The following is a 16,274-nucleotide window of genomic DNA, read 5'->3' on the forward strand; positions in this document are numbered from 1 at the left end:
ACCTTTTAGAGATTTCTTCAAGTTGTCTCGCGTCTTTACCTCAATTGATTTTACGGATTTCATGTACAGAGTTTTAGATTTTCCATCAATCACTGTAGTAATGCCAGGAGATTTCATTTGACTGCAAGCAGAAAGAAAACATTTTTGAATTAATATTTTTAAAAATATTAAGGTAGCAAGTTGGCAGAAACATTAGCATGGCGGGTGAAATGTTCAGCGGTATTTCGTCTGCCATCATGTTCTGAGTTCAAATTCCGCCTAGGTCGATTTTGCCTTTCATCCTTTCGGGGTCGATAAATTAAGTACCGGTTGCGTGCTAGGGTCGATCTAATCGATTGTGTCCCCCCCTCCCTAAAAATTTCAGGCCATGTGCCTAGAATAGAAAATATTTTTTTAAATACAAAGAATATAGCAGTGTGAACTATTCTCAGGAAAGAGAATCGATACATCATCCAATTATTTTAACTTCAAATGAATCTATAACTCTCTTACGCATATATAACATTATAGTGTTTGCCAAAGAGAAAACTCAGCTGCTTTAAAGACTTGGTCCTTCAGTTTCAAGCCTCTATAATTATTCCTTTTTAGTGCATCTCCTTTGCTCATTTGAGAAGTTGACAATAATAGTACAACACCTGTCACCGAATATAACACCTTTCTGCACTATCAGGTTACGAAGACAGCAACTATCATAGTATTTTCATTGACTAGCATTTTTAACATTGCAATAACTGATTCAGATAAGAGCTGCCACCTTTATCACCAAATAGCTTTTATCAACCATGCTGGAGCTAAGCTTAGTTGCTGGCCACACTTTTGTAATCTCTCACAATCTCATTCATATTCCTCAGGTAAACTTCTCTTGTAAAACTTACTTCCTTTCAAATGTCATTAGGAGCAAGTGCTCTAGTGTTGTTTTAAACAGATAGGTACATTTATTTCCAAGGGTGCCTATACTGTAATTTGGAATGACTTGTAGTTGAAATGTGTGGGACACATAACAGCAGATATCTGGGAGATCTGCTTTTACAGAAACCATATTGCTAATCACTGAATATAGATTGATAGAGGCACAAACATGGCTGTGATGGTGCGAAGCTTGCTCTCCAACCACGTAATTTTGGATTCAGTCTTATTGCATAGTACCTTGGACATCTATAGCATTGAGCTGAACAAAGCCTTGTCAGAAGGCAAATGTAAGAAACCGGTCAAGTGAGTGTTCTCTCTCTCTCTCTCTCTCTCTCTCTCTCTCTCTCTCTCTCTCTCTCTCTCTCTCTCTCTCTCTCTCTCTCTCTCTCTCTCTCTCTATATATATATATATATATATATATATATATATATGTATATATATATATATATATATATATACATACAACCACATGAGGGTGTGTAGCCAATGGTTAGTGTGTTGCACTAGCAATTTGTTAAATTGCAGTTTCAATTCCCAGACCAGACAGTGTGTCTTGTTCTTGAGCAAAACACTTCATTTCTCATAGTTTTACAGTCACTTCAACACCTGTCATGTAGCACACTGTGCACCTGTACAGGTACTTGATTTGATGGAGCAAGTGAACTAATTTACAGCACAAACATTTGATCGCTATAAATGAATTTGTGCAGACCATTCAACAAAAAATTGCGACTCAAATCTGTCATCCATAACAATAAAGTCCACCACACACACACATTTATATGCATGTGTGTTTGTGAGTGTGTCGATGTGTACCCTTGACTTGACATCATGTGGCAGTTATGAATAAGCATCACTGTCGCTCAGAGGATGTTTGTTTCCAGTCTTCTGTGAGAACTCTTTGGGTTATGGTAAAGTATTACTTTGCTTGGAAACAGGTGAGGGTTGGTAACATGGAAGACATTTAGGCATAGAAAATCTGCCTCAATGAATTCCGTCTCATCAATGAAAGCATGGAAACGTAGACATTGAACGATGATGGTAAAAGGCACTTTATGCTTTTTCAATTTTCTTTACAATGTCAGAAATTAGGGAGACAAGTTGAGTGCTGTGTGTAATTAGTGTACAACCAACACACACAGGCATCCTTTAACTACAATATGATCCAAGACTGGCCTAATTCACAATGAAAAATAAAAAAAAAAATAAATGCTTGCATATATAAATTAGGCAGAAGCAAGTGAAGAAATTTAGAAAAGGATCAACAGATCCTATGAATGTCTTTGTTTTGGTTTTGGATATAATGGCAGGCTTCTTATTTTTCCATGTGACTTGTCAAATTTAATTTAAAGGTGATTGATTGTGGGTGTTGTCTGGTCAGCAATAATGACCTCAATTAGACATTGGACATTTCAGACAACCTGCTGTCTAGTACATTAACAACCAAGGAAAGCTACATTAGACATTCGAATTCTATTTCATAATGAAAAACATTTGTCTTCTCTTGAATAAATAAGTGTTCAAAGTTCTTAAGAAGAAATCTTTGAAGATGTAGCAGCACCAGTGGTGCAATTATATCTTAAGAGACCAACTGGTAACAAAACAAACTCAATATCTGCACAATCATATAGACATACATGTGCATAGAGATACTGTAGAATACATGGTTTATTTAAATACTGAATTCCTTTCCTTTAACCTTCTTAAGTCCCCTCCTAATGTTATTCATCATTATCATCATCGTTGTTTAACGCCCGCTTTCTATGCTGGCATGGGCTGGATGGTTTGACTGAGGACTGGCAAGCCCGAAGGCTGCACCAGGCTCCAATCCAATCTGGCAAAGTTTCTACAGCTGGATGCCCTTCTTAACGCCAACCATTCCAAGAGTGTAGTCGGTGCTTTTTCCATGCCACCAGTACGAGGGCCAGTCATGTATTTTATTAAAGGAGATTGCATTATGTTGAAATAAAACGTAAACTTACTATAATGCACTTTCTATAAGGTAATCATAAATATCCCGTAGTTTACTGTCTTCAGGAAAGGTCAGAGTCTGTGGAATGAGGCTGCAAGCAAGACAGTCTTCCTGGAAATAGAAACAGATACAAATATATGACTAATAAGAAAAAAAAACAAAACAGACAGAACCATCCACAAGAGCAGAATAAATAACCATAAAAAACAGATTCCTTAAAACTATTGGGGCATCATTTAAAGTTATATAAACTTTAATACCTCAGAATTTGGAAAGTGAGAAGAACTAAAAAGACAAGGAGAACATTTTTAGGATATAGTTTCTTGATTGTAAAAGATTTAAGAGTAGATAATATGTGTCAGTCAATGGTTTAAGGATATTTCATTTTTGTATTTGGTTTGCAAGATTTTTGATGTGAAGCAGTGTGTTGAAACAGATTGTGTTGTATCTTGAATGGGTCATTATGCCAATAATAAACACATACACTGATTATATTTCACATCTTTTGTTATTAGTTTATTCATTAACTATTTAACCAATTAACTAATTGATTATTTGATTAATTGTTCAAGCAATCAATCAATCATCTAGATTTGGCAAAGTCCTTTTGACACTATTCGTGACTTCATCAGCGATATGCCCTTTCTGTACTGAAGCAGACCTGGAGTAAATTGAGAGAGAAAGAGCATGTCACTGATGTGGTCGCGAATGGCAAAGACAGGATTCTGACAAACCTTGCTGATGATAGATTCACTGAACCATTCATTATAATTATCACCATTATAATCATGCCACGTAATAAAGCATCTGTGTTGGTGCCACATAAAAAGCACCCAGTACACTCTGTAGAGTTGCTGGCATTAGGAAGGGCATCAAGCTGTAGAAACCAAACTAAAACTGACTATGGAATCTGGTGTGACTCCTGGTCTTGCCAGTTCCAGTGAAACCATTGAACCCATGCCAACATAGAAAAAGGGACATTAAATGATGATGATGATGAGGTTCCATGCTGGCATAGGTTGGATGGTTTGACAGGAACTGATGCATCCAAGATGGGTTAATTGGTTTAATAGTCAACCACAAGTGAAATAGAACCAGAATATATTTTTACTATTAGTATAACAAAACTAGTGAGATACAACAAAGTTTAAAGTCATCAATTTGGGTTTAGATAAATGCTTTGTGTTTTGGTTTATTAACTTAAAAAAAAAAAAAAAATACTTCTGTTTTTTGTTCTTGTTAGATGACTGTGCAGTTAGGCTAAAGAAATGATTTTGTAGCTTTATAACGATGTTTACCCCTTAGCATTCAGATTGCTCTATCAAATGTAATGCTCATTTATTCACATTGTTTTGAATTAGTCCTGTATTACCTCATAGCTTTCACGGTTTCAATGATGGGATTGTTCATTGTTGTATTTTCTGAATGACATTGCAGAGTAGGTTTGATGGTTTGAAACTGGCCGGTTTGAACATTGTTATAATGTGGATCTTTGTCCACTTGTATGTTATTGTCAGCACTGTAAGATTCTTGTCACCACTATTATGTTGTGGCGGTATTCCGCGTCTTATTATCTTTGACTTGTCTATCATGCTATCGCTGATAGCTCCACAAGACAATGACTTTGAAACGTCTATCTTGACAGTAACTCAAACTCATATATATCATGTAACTGACACTGACTCCAACTGAGAACTTCTACAACGACTCTACTACCACTGACTGCCTCACTTTATAGTGAGACAATCAATAATACTTTCCCCACAAAATATCTAACTTGCTAACGGCTACAGTTTGGCGTAGATGTGAAGATTGCAGTAGAGGAGTAACTACTGTAGGGCTGCTTTGTAGACAACATTTTTTGTATTTCCTTCAGTAGCATAGATGAATAAGTTGTCTGGATGGCCAACTCTGGAACAACTGATGTAGAACTGTTCATGTGGAAAGCATGATGTTTGAAGGTCCAATCCGACAACTTTCAGTGATTGACCTTGTGATTTCTTAATTGTCATGGTGAAGGTGAGTATGAGAAGGAACAGAAGTCTCCACCTACGGTAAGGGTAGTCTGTTGGGGTAAGATTTTTTGGAATAAAAACAGTATCGCTTTTGTCATGTCCCATGATAATTTGGGCTGCAATGACATGGTCCATCATTTGTTTGACCACAAGGCAAATCCATTGCATAGTGTGGGTGTGTTTATATTGTGTAGGAGGATGACAGGGCAACCAACTTTTAAGTGTCGTCCACGCATTGTAGAAACTGTATAACTGTCACAACTTTGTATGAGTAAAAGCAGAGAATATTATATATAATATGGATTAATTTCTGAAGGCTTTTAAAAAATAATTAAAAGTTGATTTAAATTGCATGGCTACCTCAAAAAAGTGCTAATGTGCAAATATCGGCAGTGTGCAGTGAATGGGTATTGTAAAAACTGTAGTAGACGATGAAGTGAAAGTAGCATAACTACGTCATCAAGAGTAATGTCCCTTGAAGCAATGATCATTGGTATTTGTTATTTACCTATGAGAAGGTGTTTTTGTCTGCTAGGGGAAGCATTACTCATAATGTGGAAAATTTGAAGAGTCTATGACCATCTCTGGAACATAAGTGATGTATGTTCCCAGCATGAACAAAATCGGATGAAAAATATTGATTTTAAGGGGGATCAAGAAAAAGGCCTGTACACACACACATATTCCATTTTATTATCGATAAGATTATATACATAAATACATATATATGTATATGTGTGTATGGTGAACATGACACTCTCTTCATCACTTCCTCTCATTGCTATTACTTTCTCTCACTCCCTGTCAGTTATGGCTATTACTCTCACTACTTCTCCTTCACTGAATTACTATTTTCTCTCTTTTTCCTTCACTTATACTACTCTTTCTCTCACATACTCCTACTGAGTGATTTTGGACAAATATATATATATATATATATATATATATATATAAACATTACACTCATTATTATATTACAAGATTGCAAATATATTCAAATATTTAAACACTGAATTATGTGCGTCCAATTACAAAGAGCAGGCATGACTCATGACTATGAGCTTGGGAAGTTAGCTTTTCCAACCACATGGTTTCAGGTTCAGTCCTACCTTGGGCAAATGTCTCCTATTATAGACTTGAGCTGACCAAAGCCTTGTGAGTGGATTCGACAGATGCGTGTGTGTGTGTGAAGGGGTATTTGCATCTGTGACTGTTTATATGAAAAGGTGGTTGGTGGCGGTGTTGTCAATTTCTATTGCTAACAGATCATCCAGTCACTTTAGTCTTGGAAACCATGTGAAATAAAGGATCCCTTACTTGAAAACATGGGAAAATGGGCATAAAATGAATAAATGAAGATTGATCAATAACATGGACATTTTCTCGTTAGCTTCTAGAAGTTTCCTCTCTAACTCTTGAGTTCATATATCTATGTCTGTGCATGTGAAGGTACATAGCTTATGGTTAGAATAGTATTGGGTTCGCAATCATAAAGTTGTAGATTTGACTTGCAGACTGAGCAGTATATTACGAGTTCTTGAGCAAAACACTTCATTTCACATTGCTCCAGTTTACTCAGCTGTAATAGATAGTTGTTGAATGCTGGGGTAGTCCCCTTGCCCCTCTACCTGTCACACCCTGGATGTTCTGCTGGGTCATGGGTAGTTGATTGTGCAGGAATATATCTGCAATCTCATACAATGAAAGTTAGTTTACATTTGGGGTTATTTTAACTTAAGTTTTTAATAAATAATAATTATTAATTGATAATTAGTTCCTGACACATGATTTAGCAAGAAAATAAATTACAACAAACCTTTTTCTCGGCTTCAAATGGATAAGTATACACTCCATCGGTATCTGTGAAGTTGACATAGTTATTTAAGGGCATACAGCAACTGGAAAAAAAAAAACAGAAAAGTAATTTGCTACATACATCAGACATGAAAAGATACTAGGATTTGGAATATTTGATGAGAATAGCTAAACAGGAACTACAATAACAAAGTTCTGGGATAAAATAAAAGTATAAAACAAATACCATATTATTGAAGCTGTTTGACGAGAGGAGGATGCTGGGGTTGGAGGAATTGGTGAAACAGCTAACAAGGGCAAATGGAGTGTGGTGGTATGGGCATGTGATGAGGTGGGTGCTTGAGTTTTAGGCAAATGGACCATGAAAGTGAGGTAGACTGAGGAAAATGTGGAGGAGGAGATTCGAAGGGTTGGCTTGAGAAGGGATGACACCCAAAACTGAGCAAGATGGTGTGAGGGTGGTTGCTATGACATTGAAGTAGATTTAAAACACTGGATGATGATGATGATCTTTGGCTTGACAGCAGCAACATTTGATGCGAACAAATGAGTATTTATGCAGAATTCACTCCCACTTCAGCATCTGTTCTGCCACTTGTACCAACCCTTCTACCTTCTGACACAGCTCTTTATTACTTATCTTATCCAACAATCTAATTTGAAGAATACACCTTGCACAGTAATTGTCAATGAACGAGACATTATAATTTATCACCTGCACTACCTGTACTGTCCTTCACATTTCATAAATTGTCCTGATGTTCGATATTGCAATTTTAGTGTTTCTCCTGGTTGTTAGAAAATGATTTGGCCTTGCAGCTTCCTTTTGGATTTTACTGCACAATTTTATATTTCCCTGAGAAAAGCCTTCCTTCTTCCAGGTCCTGTTGGTTTTAAATTGTCGTTGATGCTTCTGTAACTTTGTTCTTTTCTAGATAGTCCTAAGTAAACCCATTTCTACCTCTCAGAAGGAGAGGTGGTCCATATTAGCTTAGCTTCTATCCTTTGACCTGTCCAGCATGGGAGCTGAGAAGGAATTTGTGTTCCAGGAACATAGCTCTCAGAGTTTTAGAACAGGAAACTACACCAGAACAAGGACTGGACCTTGTGGTAGTTAACCTCTCCCTGGTGAGAACACTACTAAATTCAATCAAGCAGAAAGTGAAAGTAGAGTTCTGTACCCTGTCAAGTGGTGGAAACAATAACTATCAACTGATCACTTTATTTTGAGTTGTTTCATTTATGAATGATACTCGAAATAGTGACTGTATAAGGCTTCTATCAATCTTCAACATTATCATCATCATTTAACATCCTGGCATAGGTTGGATGGCTTGACAGGGGCTGGCAAGCCAGAGGACTGCACCAAGCTTCACTGTCTGTTTTGGCACAGTTTTTACAGCTGGAATCCTTCCTAATGCCAACCACTTTACAGAGTGGACTGGGTGCTTTTTATGTGGCACCAGTACCAGTGAAGTCTATTTTGGCATGGTTTTCATGGTTGGATGCTCTTTCTAACGCCAACCACTTTTTCTTACATATCTCCTGTGCTTTCCATAGCCATCATGAAACATTTAAAAATTCCATTGCAATACCTCCCTTCAGTGAAGACTAGCTAGTAGTCTATAACTTGGCAGTGAAGCATAACAGCAACAAACTTAGGTCCTTCATGCAAAGCCTTCCAATATTGCTTGAGACACAGAAGAAACTTCATGATTTGTTTAGTAGTTTGTGGAGAACAGATCAACACTAGAAAGGAGTTTTCTTCAGCCAAAACATTTACAGTAATTCCTTTTGTGAGTGGGGAATTAAACCTCAGGAGTGCAAGCCTGTGTAATTTCTTATCTGTCCTATAATACCAATACTACCTACTGTACTAAATTATATCAACCATAGTATCTATATAGAACTAACTGGACAGCACCAATGACAATGTATAAACCACAAAGCCCTCAACTGGCTGTCTCAGGTCTTATCAATTGGGTTGTTTATGGCTCTTCACTAACACACTAACTTTAAACACCACAGAATTCCCTAATAGAGCTGTCCATTGAAAGAAAATTGGCAGAATCAAAGCACATAGAAATATATTATATCTTAGACTTATTCAAAATATCTATAAAAGCCAATGAAGATGGTGGTGGTGGTGGTGGTGGTGGTAGTGGTAGTGATGAAAATAACTTAACTCACCTTGTTGTAATTTTCAGTACTTCTGTAGCACAAGCAGCTAAAAATAACCAAAAATATTGATATGGTGAACATCCAAAAAACAGAAGAGAATTTTTTTTTTTAAATGTTCATTTAAAAAAAAAAAAGATACTCATATAAGATTTCTTTTTACTTGTTTAAAAATTCAATATTTTAGCAGAAATGAAAAGAGAGAATTCAAGAAAGTATTTGAGAGTAAAATATTGTGGCTGTAAAACAAGGAATGTAAAATAAATGTGGAAAAAGTGTACAAAAAGACATGTTGAGAGAAAAAAAAAAGAAAAAGAAGAAATGAAATAGAGAAAGAATTTTAGAAAGAAAGAATAAAAAGGTATACAACTAAGAAAGAGCAAAGTAACAGAGAAACTAAAATGAAATGAGAGAACATCCAAGAGAAAAGAATTTACCTGCTATTACAGCATTTGTTGAGGCCACAGCTGGGATAATCCTTTTTACTACACCTGTACAATAAAAAAGAAAAAAATTATTTTCTTCATACAGTGCTCTGCAACAATTTTCCTTCAGGTAAGTCATGAACATTCCAAACGCAAACTTATCAGCAATTAGACCATTGCAGGACTAATTCTGCTATAAGAAGCTGGTTAGTCAGAGACATCAGGGAAAAAGTTTTGAATATCTAACAGCAGACATGTATTTAAAAATGCTAGGCCAGGTGAACTACAACTGTTGTGTTCTACGCTGAAGAGAAGCAATATGAGACAGTGTATAAAGACAAGAGTGATGCGACACAAGAGGAACACTGTAGCAAATTCACTGATAATACATTTTCAACAAACAAATCCAAAACAAGATCATGAATGATAAATTAAATGTCCACTAAAGCTCTGTTTTCATGTCATTTCTTATATTGTGGATTAACTCTTACAGAAGCAGCAAAGAATATCAAAGAAGAAATACATCTTGTGATTTACTTGAGCGATATTGAGGGGTCAAGGTGATGCTTTCAGCAGAGAATTATCAAACAGATGGAAGTGGACATAACGTAACGTTCCCAAGGGTATTATCAACAGAAATTGGATGGCACCAATAAAATCCCTATGGATAAGTTTACCAAATATCATCAATGTGACAGATGGGTCATGTAACAAGAAAATTATAGAATTTTACAATCAGCAAGACCATTAGTGTGTAGGAAGAAAGATAATCTATTGATTAATTACAAAAGAAAAATATAAAACTTGTTGGTACCTTGAGTTAATCGATATGTGACACCAAGGATATTGAATTCATTTGCCCTGTCTAAAGACTTTTCATAAATCCATTTAATATGCTGTGGGTCGTCTCCATCAATTGCAACATTCGCTGAAATATATAAATGACATGATTATTTCTTAAATAAATACAAAGTTCAAATTTAGGTAATGTTTAAGTATTCTGTATGGTATTTGTGGAAAAATTCATATTTTTCCCTCCCATCTTCTGCATTAATCTTCAATGTAGAGCCAACCTCTAGAGTATATCTTCTAAAACCAATCATGTCTACTTAATACTGATTCAGTAACCCTTTAGAAACCAATATGCCTGAGACTGTCTCTAATTCATAATCATCGTTTAGCATCTGCTTTCCATGCTGAGATGGGTTAGACGGTTTGACTGAAACTGGTAAGCTGGAGAGCTGCACCAGATTCCAATCTGATTTGGCATGGTTTCTACGGCTAGATGCCCTTCCTAGTGCTAACCACTCTGAGAGTGTAATGGGTGCGTTTTATGTGCCACCAGCATGGCTGCCAGTTACGCGACACCAGCATTGGCCACAACAACAATTTCACTTGGCTTGATGAGTCTTCTCAAGCATGGCATATCGTCCAAGGTCTTGGTCACTTATCGTTGCCTCCATGAGGCCCAACATTCAAAGGGTGCCGTTTATGTGCCACCAATACAGGTGCTTGTAACGTGACACCAGCATCATATTTAAATCTAAATTAAAACTATCCATAAAAATTTCCCATTAATTTGTCCCAAGTATCAGCTTAACATCGACAAAGCTATTTTATCAAATTCTTCATTATTTTCAAAATTAATTAAAACAAAGCCAGTGTATTTTAGCAGAAATACAATAACAAAAGGGCCAAAATGCCTGCTCCAAGAGTTTTAAGCATGGAAAAAAAGTTTACCTCCAAATGGTTCCTGTTTAGGCCACAGTAGTAGCCGGACATATTCTATACAGTGTTCTGGAAGTCTTGGTGTGTGAGCAATTGTACACAGTGGGAAATTGATCTAAAACAAAAGAAAAAATATTTTGGATTTTTATTGGAATCTTTGTAAAATTATAACATTTAGAATATATAAAAAAAAAAGTTCTATTTGAGAATTTCTCAGATGAATTTTAATAGAAATGGGAAAATATTCAACTTAAAAGTTTCAATAATAAAAAGATTATATTAATATCAGCCAAAACAAATGAAAATTAAATAGCAATAATTTTTAACGGTTTTGGTTCCAACCAACCTAAGACAATCCTTAGTTCTAAGATACAAAACCCCTTCTGTTAAAGTGTTTGTATTTAAACCTTTTGTTTAAAAACCTCAGTTGAAATACACTGCCTATGTTTCAATTAATTATGAAAATAAAAAATTTATTAAAATAACTTTTGTCATTATGAAGTTGGTGTTTGGAAAATAAATCAAAATGAAATTTTAAAGGAAGGTTTTAATTTAAATCACTTTAAAATTGGAAGTTTGTATCATAAAACAAAGGGCAGTCCCAGGTGGATTGATAAAAGGGTTAAATTAAAACATTTCATAATTTCAGTAAGGTTATTGTTTTCAAAAGACAAAAGCAATCTCCAAATACAACAGTCATGTCACCATACAACATAATCACCATCTGCTCACTGAACTAGCTAGAAATAACAACTAAATCTCCCTCAAATCTGACCCTACCATTGTAAAAGAGGATACTGTAGACAGCATAATCTTGGTTGCACAGTGAAAACATATGGTTGTGGCTAGAATGACTTTGGTCAGTTCAATGAGGGTTGATGTGGGCCTAACAACGACACAGCTACAATGAAGACAAGGCTGTGGGGTAGACTTCATCTGTTACCTGGTTTCGATCAGGTAACAGATGAAGTCTATGACAGAGGGATCAGGTAAGTTTGCAAGCATGTGAAAGGAGAGTAGCAGATGGATAGAGATTGGAATAGAGGGGCTCAGGTGTTAGAAATTATCTCTATAATAATCTGCTTGTTCATTCACCCATTACACTTTAGTTAATTAAAGAGGTGGAGTAGGAGTGAGAGAGGGGGGAGGAGTGGAGAAAGAGAGGAAGAAGTAGAGAAAGGTGAGTAATTTTCATACACTTAGGCCAAATGTGTCATGTGGTCAGTTGAAGGGAGACACGAAGAATGAGAGAAAAAGATGGCCAGAGAGAAGTGTTGAGATGCATCATGAAACAAACAGCCGAAGTGAAATGAGCTTTGTTTCTGAAAACTATAGTGATGATGATGATAGTGGTGGTAGTGGAAAGTTACAGAGAGAAGATCTAATAAAACAAGAAAAAAGACAATACCAACTGAGACATGAGGAAATGAATGTGGACAAACGCCAAGTATATTTAAAGAAGGCTAAACTATGAACACTAGTCATTCAATGCAAATCATTCTGTCTTTCTTAAATAGGTCCTCTTAATGTTTTTCTTTCCATGAAATATACATGGGTCCCACTAGTAAATAAATAAAAGGAACAAGTCAGAAAATATTAAATCATACCTGAGGTGGATAAAAATCCAAAGTACATTCAATACAGGCAGACATTCCTGGAAATATAACCCTGGCATTACCCTTGAAGCCTTCCGTTCCACCATCAACCATTGGAATCACAGACGCTTGATCAAGAATACCATCTTCATAGTTTAATAAACTTATCTGAAATACAACAACAAAAGACAGAGATTAAACAGTAACTTACATGGGGAAATGTTAATTGGTTGAGGTAATTAACACCTTTTATTTGCTTCCTCGTCATCATTATTTTCAGTCTCTTTTCCATCCTGGATTGAAAGGATCTGAGTTATTTTTTACTGGGAGCTATTGCTCCAGAAGACTGGTGTTCGTAAATGTCATTTGGCATGGTTTCTATAGAAGGATGCCCTTCCTATGGTCAACCACTTTAAAGAGTGTACTAGGGGCATTTTCTTGTGACATCGACACTAGAGCACTCAGTAATGTAAAGAAGGAGAACTAGTATTAGTTTGTTTGTCATTGTTGATGATGACCAAGAATATCACATGGGAGAAAAGGGTGGCGTATAGTGTGTCTAGCTGTGGCCAATCAGTCTGATGCATGCTCAGAAGGTTCTATTGCTGGTTGGGCAATGGTGGTCTGTTGAGAATAAAGGTGTAGAGTTGGCTCTAAATTTGCACAGTTCACATTTTCGTTCTGCCCTTGCAATCCCATTCTGTTCACAGGAGGTGGCATCTTCACCAGACAGGGCAGCCTTGTGCCTGTATTTCACAGGTGGAGGTGGGGGTTAATCTGAAAGTTCTTCAGCTCTTCAAGCTTTGAGAGTTTTAAGGAGGTGGGGTAGGAGAGGGAGCAATGACAGCAGAAAGACCAGACGTGAGTGCTTAAGAGAGGGTAACAAGAGTGTATGTGTAGAGAAAATTCAATAGTTTAAGACATATACATTAGCTCAGGTGAGGGGGATAAGTTTTGCAGAAAAAGAAATTCTCCATTTTTTACTTTTGCAAGCTTCAGTTGGAATTAGGAAAATTCTTGAGAGAAATGAATAAGTCTTTTGTCAATGTAATTAACTTATGAGTAAAGATTTCTGCCTTTGGCTTAATTCCATATGTTTTGGGTGAAAAGAAACAGTGATTTAATTAATCTAAGTACTTTTTACTGACACTAGAGAGATTTAAAGGCAAATTCAACTCCACAGGGATTTGAACTCACTATATGAAAGTATGTAGCACAATGCATTTAGCCAAGTATTCAACCAATTCTGGCATTCCACTACCCTCATTACAGACAAGTGACTTTAGGGGACGGGGTTAGTTGATGCAACTGACCCCAGCGTTTGACTGTTACTTCATTTTCTTATTTGAACCTGAAAGGATGGAAGGCCAGGTTGACCTTGACAGAATTTGAACTCAGAATGTAAAGATTAAATGCTTTGCAGCATTTGTTCAGACATGTTAATAATTCCGTCCATCTGCCACTCTCCTCCTACTACTACAAGTAGTAGTAGTAGTAGTAGTAGTAGTAACAGTAGTAGTAGTTTCTAGTATGAGCACAAGTTTTGAGAGGAGAGAGTTAGTCAATACCACTGACCCCCAGTTCTAACTGGTACTTGATCTGACCAATCTCATCAGGATTGACCTCAACAGAATTTGAAATCAGAATGTAAAGAGTTGAAAGAAACACCGTAAAGCACTTTCTCTGATGCTTTGAGGATTCTGCCAGCTCAATTTTGCCTTTATTAGCCACAAGGGCTCAAAAAAGATACAATTAAATGCAAACATTAAACAGGGAGCTTAGAAAGATATGTGAGGGTAGAACACGTTTTAAAAAGATGAGGGGAGGCGAGAAAGATATTGTGTGTTATATAATGGGAATAGTTAAAAATTTGGAAGGAAAACACATGATTACACAAAATAAATATTCAAAAAGTATAATAAAACACACAATAATTAAAAGATTAAGTGGTTAAGTATTTTGCTTCCCAACCACATGGTTTCAGGTTCAGTCCCACTGAGTGGCACCTTGAGCAAATCATCATCCTCATCATCATTTAATGTCCATTGTCCATGCTGGCATGGGTTGGATGGTTTGACCACGCTGGCATGCTAGAAGGCTGCACCAGACTCCAATCTGGCATAGTTTTCTATGGTTGGATGCCCTTCCTAATGCCAACCACTCCGAGAGTGTAACGGATGCTTTTACTTGCCACCAGCACAAGTGCCATTTGCATGACATTGGGATGCTTTTATGTGCCACCGGCACGGGTGCCAATTTGCATGACACCGGTATCTGCCACCACTGCAATTTTGCTCAGGTAGATGGATCTTCTCAAGCACGACATAATGCCAAAGGTCTTGGTCATTGCCTCCATGAGGCCCAACACTCAAAAGGAACTCAGCCACTTTGCCTCCGTGAGGCACAACATACATATGTATTCTACTAAAGCCATGGAACGACCAATGCCTTATGAGTGGATTTGGTAGATAGCAACTGAAGAGAACCATTGTGTATGTGTGCGTGAGCATGAGTGTGTGTGTGTGTGTGTGTGTGTGTGATGATATGTGTGTGTATGTGTAAGAGTAAGGGTGTGTATATATATATTTGTATCTCTTTGTTGTGACATCACATGATAGTTGTTCATGATTGTTACTGTCAGTGAATCATACAACTATCACATGATGTGAAGAGAAAGACATAAATACACATTCAAAACACACACACACAATGGGCTTCTTTCAGTTTCTGTCCACCAAATCTATTCGCAAAGCCACAGGGCTTTGATTTGGTCAGCCTGGGGCTATAAGAGACTACATTTGCCCAAGGTGTCATGCAGTGGGACTGAATCTGAAGCCTTTGTGGTTGGGAAGGAAGCTTCTTAACCACACAGCCACGTCTGCACCTATATATATATGTGTGTGTGTGTGTGTGTGTGTGTATATATATATGTGTATGTGTGTGTGTGTATATGTATATATATATGTGTGTATGTATGTATATATATGTGTGTGTGTGTATGTGTGTGTGTGTGTATGTTTGTGTGTATATATATATATGTGTGTGTGTGTATATATATATATATATATATATATACAGAAGGATGACACGATATAGATTTAGATGGCTGGTTCTCAGCCATTCTTTTACCTATGGTTCATATTTACTCTTTTACTCTTTGGTTCATATTTTACTTGGGTGGACCTTCACAGACATTTGTTGTTCTTAAAAATATCCCATTACATTTTTATAATTAAAACTAAAACGTTAATAATAATATTTATAAAACTGCAACACACTTAGATTGATTTGTTAATAATAACAGAACTTGATAGCTCTAAATCCTCAAGATAATCTCAACAGAGAAATCAAAGTTATACACACACATATTTGTGATATGTGTTAATGAGCTCTTCAGAATGAATTAGTTATAAATTCAAAAATACATATATCATTTCATCCTGCCATATACAGTAATTGTCAATGACAAAATAGCATAGGCAATTATAAATTTGAAAATTAAGCTTCTTAATTAATTTAGAGACTTACTATTCTTTCAAGCTGTACTTTACTATGTCAAATCACAATAAGGTTGCTTCTATAACCATTTACCCTCAGTGGAGGGATCTTCTGAAGGTTGCTAACAGTAAATGATAA

The 16,274-nt window shown here is 36.4% G+C and overlaps 1 protein-coding gene across 2 annotated transcripts in view; it reads right to left on the reverse strand.

Annotated features, from left to right (window-relative positions):
• Positions 1 to 16,274, reverse strand: part of LOC106883626 (NEDD8-activating enzyme E1 catalytic subunit) — a 78,608-nt gene that overhangs the window by 1,853 nt on the left and 60,481 nt on the right. For both annotated transcript variants that reach the window (XM_052966886.2, XM_014934724.3), the window contains exons 8-15: positions 12,651 to 12,806; positions 11,056 to 11,158; positions 10,130 to 10,243; positions 9,328 to 9,381; positions 8,903 to 8,939; positions 6,714 to 6,795; positions 2,893 to 2,993; positions 3 to 121 (exon numbers count right to left, since the gene is read on the reverse strand). In XM_052966886.2, the coding sequence (XP_052822846.1) occupies positions 3 to 121; positions 2,893 to 2,993; positions 6,714 to 6,795; positions 8,903 to 8,939; positions 9,328 to 9,381; positions 10,130 to 10,243; positions 11,056 to 11,158; positions 12,651 to 12,806 (766 nt within the window). The remainder of the gene's footprint in view (positions 1 to 2; positions 122 to 2,892; positions 2,994 to 6,713; positions 6,796 to 8,902; positions 8,940 to 9,327; positions 9,382 to 10,129; positions 10,244 to 11,055; positions 11,159 to 12,650; positions 12,807 to 16,274) is intronic.

Source organism: Octopus bimaculoides, chromosome 4 (assembly GCF_046866305.1).
Source record: "Octopus bimaculoides isolate indiv1 chromosome 4, ASM4686630v1, whole genome shotgun sequence".
Classification (NCBI taxonomy): Eukaryota; Metazoa; Mollusca; class Cephalopoda; order Octopoda; family Octopodidae; genus Octopus; species Octopus bimaculoides.